This window comes from Parus major, unplaced genomic scaffold (assembly GCF_001522545.3).
Source record: "Parus major isolate Abel unplaced genomic scaffold, Parus_major1.1 Scaffold545, whole genome shotgun sequence".
Lineage (NCBI taxonomy): Eukaryota > Metazoa > Chordata > Aves > Passeriformes > Paridae > Parus > Parus major.
In genome coordinates this window covers 4,490-8,801 of record NW_015379433.1, presented here as the reverse complement: position 1 = coordinate 8,801, position 4,312 = coordinate 4,490, and the positions used below count along the sequence as shown (strand labels likewise).

The window sequence follows — 4,312 nt, the reverse complement described above, 5'->3', positions numbered from 1 at the left end:
TGGGAATGTTTTGGGAATTCTCTGGGAATGTTTTGGGAACATTTTGGGAATTCTTTGGGAATTTTTTGGGAGTTTTTTGGGAATGTTTTGGGAATTTTTGGGAATTTTTTGGGAATTCTCTGGGGAATTTTTTTGGGAATTTTTTGGGAATTTTTGGGGAATTCTCTGGGAATTTTTTGGGAATGTTTTGGGAATTTTTGGGGATTTTTGGGGAATTTTTGGGGAATATTTTGGGAGTTTTTTGGGAATTTTGGGGGATTTTTTGGGAGTTTTTTGGGAATTCTCTGGGAATTTTTTTGGGAATTCTCTGGGAATTTTTAGGAATGTTTTGGGAAGTTTTGGGAATTCTCTGTTAATTCTTTGGGAATTCTCTGGGAATGTTTTGGGAATGTTTTGGGATTTTTTTGGGAATTTTTTGGGAATGTTTTGGGAATTCTCTGGGGAATTTTTTTGGGAATTTTTGGGGAATTCTCTGGGAATTTTTTGGGAATGTTTTGAGAATTTTTTGGGTATTTTTGGGGATTTTTTTGGGAATTTTTTTGGGGAATGTTTTGGGAATTTTTGGGAATTTTTTGGGAATTCTCTGGGGAATTTTTTTGGGAATTTTTGGGGAATTTTTTGGGAATTTTTTGTGAATTCTTTGGGAATTTTTGGGGAATGTTTTGGGAATGTTTTGGGGATTTTTGGGGAATTTTTGGGAGTTTTTTGGGGAATTTTTTGGGGAATTTTTGGGAGTTTTTTGGGAATTCTCTGGGGAATTTTTGGGGAATTTTTTGGGAACATTTTGGGAATTCTCTGTTAATTTTTGGGAATTCTTTGGGAATATTTTGGGAGTTTTTTGGGAATTCTCTGGGAATGTTTTGGGAATTCTCTGGAGAATTTTTTGGGGAATTTTTTTGGGAATCTGGGAATTTTTTGGGAATTTTTTGGGAACATTTTGGGAACATTTTGGGAATTCTCTGTTAATTTTTGGGAATTCCCAGGCTACGAGCTGTCCAAGCTGGAGAGCACCGTGGGCTCCCCGGAGAAGCCGCTCTCGGACCTGGGCAAGCTCAGCTACCGCAGTTACTGGTCCTGGGTGCTGCTGGAGATCCTCAGGGACTTCCGGGGGACCCTCTCCATCAAGGACCTCAGGTGGGACCAGTACAAACCAGTTCAAACCAGTTCAAACCAGTATAAACCAGTACAGAGCAAAAAATCCCCATAGAAATCCATGGAAATCCATGGAAACCAGTATAAACCAGTATAAACCAGTGACCCCTTCGGGTTCCTCAGGGACTTCCGGGGGACCCTCTCCATCAAGGACCTCAGGTGGGACCAGTACAAACCAGTTCAAACCAGTATAAACCAGTATAGAGCCAAAAATCCCCATAGAAATCCATGGAAATCCATAGAAACCAGTATAAACCAGTATAAACCAGTGACTGCCCTGGTTCCTCAGGGACTTCCGGGGGACCCTCTCCATCAAGGACCTCAGGTGGGACCAGTTTGGACCAGTTCAGACCAGTATAAACCAGCATAAACCAGTATAAACCAGTATGGATAAAGGCAGTGTAGGGCACTGGGGGCTGGAAGTGGTCAGGGGTCACCCAGGGGTCACTCAGGGTCACTCAGGGGTCACTCAGGGGTTACTCAGGGGTCACTCAGGGGTTACTCAGGGGTCACTCAGGGTCACTCAGGGGTCACTCAGAGGTCACTCAGGGTCACTCAGGGGTCAGGGGTCACTCAGGGTCACTCAGGGGTTACTCTGAGGTTATTCCAGGGTTACTCCAGGGTTACTCACAGGTTACTCATGGTTTACTCAGTCAGATGACGAGTATCACCCAGACCGACATCATCAGCACCCTGCAGTCCCTGAACACGGTCACTGACAGTAACCCGGGGTGGGTCAGGGATGGGTCAGGGGTTACTCCAGGGTTACTCAGAGGTTACTAACAGGTTACTCATGGTTTACTCAGTCAGATGACCAGCATCACCCAGACCGACATCATCAGCACTCTGCAGTCCCTGAACACGGTCACTGACAGTAACCCGGGCTGGGTCAGTGATGGGTCAGGGGTTACTCACAGGTTACTCCAGGGTTACTCACAGGTTACTCACACTTTACTCAGTCAGATGACGAGCATCACCCAGACCGACATCATCAGCACTCTCCAATCCCTGAACACGGTCACTGACAGTAACCCGGGGGTTGTTGTTGTCACTCAGGGGTTACTCACAGGTTACTCACAGGTTACTCATGGTTTACTCATGGTTAGTCAGATGACCAGCATCACCCAGACCGACATCATCAGCACCCTGCAGTCGCTGAACACGGTCACTGACAGTAACCCAGGGGTTGTTGTTGTCACTCAGGGGTTACTCACAGGTTACTCACAGGTTACTCATGGTTTACTCAGTCAGATGACCAGCATTACTCAGACTGACATCATCAGCACCCTGCAGTCCCTGAACATGGTGAAGTACTGGAAGGGGCAGCACGTCATCTGCGTCACCCCCAAACTGGTGGAGGAGCATCTCAAGAGCGCCCAGTACAAGAAACCACCCATCACCGGTCAGTAATTAACGCTCCTCGTTAATTAACCCTCGCTAATTAACACCCCTTCTTCATTAACCCCCGCTAATTAACATCCCCTCCTTAATTAACGCACCCCTCGGGGATTAACTGCCGTTAATTGGCGCTCCTCAGTGATTAAACGCCGTTAATTAGCGCCCCTCAGTGGTTAAACACCAATAATTAACGCCCCTTCTTCGTTAATCCCCACTAATTAACACCCCTTGGTGGTTAAACGCCGTTAATTAGCGCCCCTCGGTGGTTAACTGACGTTAATTAGCCCCCCTTGGTCGTTAAACGCCATTAATTAGCACCCCTCCTTAATTAACCCACGCTAATTAGTGCCCCTTCTCCGTTAATCCCCGCTAATTAGCGCCCCCTCCTTAATTAACGCACCCCTCCAGGATTAACTGCCGTTAATTGGCGCTCCTCAGTGATTAAACGCTGTTAATTAGCGCTCCTCGGTGATTAAACGCCATTAATTAGCGCCCCTCGGTGGTTAACTGACATTAATTAACACCCCTTCTTCATTAACCCACGCTAATTAACACCCCCTCCTTAATTAACGCACCCCTCGGGGATTAACTGCTGTTAATTGGCGCTCCTCAGTGATTAAACGCCATTAATTAGCGCCTCTTGGTCGTTAAACGCCGTTAATTAGCGACCCTCGGTGGTTAACTGACGTTAATTAGCGCTCCTCCTTAATTAACCCACGCTAATTAGTGCCCCTTCTTCATTAATCCACGCTAATTAACACCCCCTCCTTAATTAACGCGCCCCTCGGGGATTAACTGCCGCTAATTGGCGCTCCTCAGTGATTAAACGCCGTTAATTAGCACCCCCTCGGTGATTAACTGATGTTAATTAGCGCCCCTCGTTAATTAACCCACGCTAATTAACATCCCTTCTTCATTAACCGCCGCTAATTAACACCCCCTCCTTAATTAACGCGTCCCTCGGGGATTAACGCGCCCCTCATTAATTAACCAATGCTAATTACCGCCCCTCGTTAATTAACCAACGTTAATTAGCGTTCCTCGATGATCAACCGCCGTTAATTAGGGCCCCTTGGTGGTTAAATGCCATTAATTAGTGCCCCTTGTTAATTAACCACAGTTAATTAGTACCCCTCGGCAATTAAAAGCCATTAATTTGCGCCTCTTGTTAATTAACTGCCGTTAATTAGGGCCCCTTGTTAATTAACAGCCATTAATTAGCGCCCCCCCCAGTGTGGGGGGATGGTTCGGTCTGGGGGTGCCGGGGTGAGGTTGGTTCGTTAATTGGTGCTTGTTAATTAGTCGGTTTGCTTTAATTAGTTGTGGGTAATTGGTGGGTGTTTGGTGAGGGTTTTAATGAGTTTTTGTGCAGGAGGACACTCGTTAATTAACATGCTTTAATTAATTAATGGTGGTGTCCCCCCCCGTGATTGCACTGAATGGTTCGGTCCAAAAACCCCCCCTGAAGTTCCCCCATTAATTAACAGCCATTGATTAATTGCCTTTAATTATTGCAGTCTCTTTAATGAATTTCTGTGCAGCAGCACGCTCGTTAATTAACACAATTTAATTAATTAACAGTGGCACACCCCCCCCGTTAATGGCTCAGTCCAAAAACCCCCCTGAAATTCCCCCATTAATGAACAGACACTAATTAATTAATTGCCTTTAATTATTGCAGATTCTTTAATGAGTTTCTGTACAGGAACACGCTCGTTAATTAACACGATTTAATTAATTAATAATGACACCTCCCCCCCCC

At 45.5% G+C, this 4,312-nt stretch overlaps 1 protein-coding gene across 1 annotated transcript; it reads left to right on the top strand.

Annotated features, from left to right (window-relative positions):
- The first annotated feature begins 27 nt into the window (after nt 1–27).
- On the top strand, nt 28–4,306 carry LOC107199271 (histone acetyltransferase KAT8-like). Its single transcript, XM_033511737.1, has 3 exons — nt 28–71; nt 835–1,134; nt 2,400–4,306. The coding sequence occupies exons 1-3, from the start codon at nt 28–30 to the stop codon at nt 2,560–2,562; spliced, it is 507 nt and encodes a 168-aa protein (XP_033367628.1). The 3' UTR covers nt 2,563–4,306.
- The last annotated feature ends 6 nt before the right edge of the window (nt 4,307–4,312 follow it).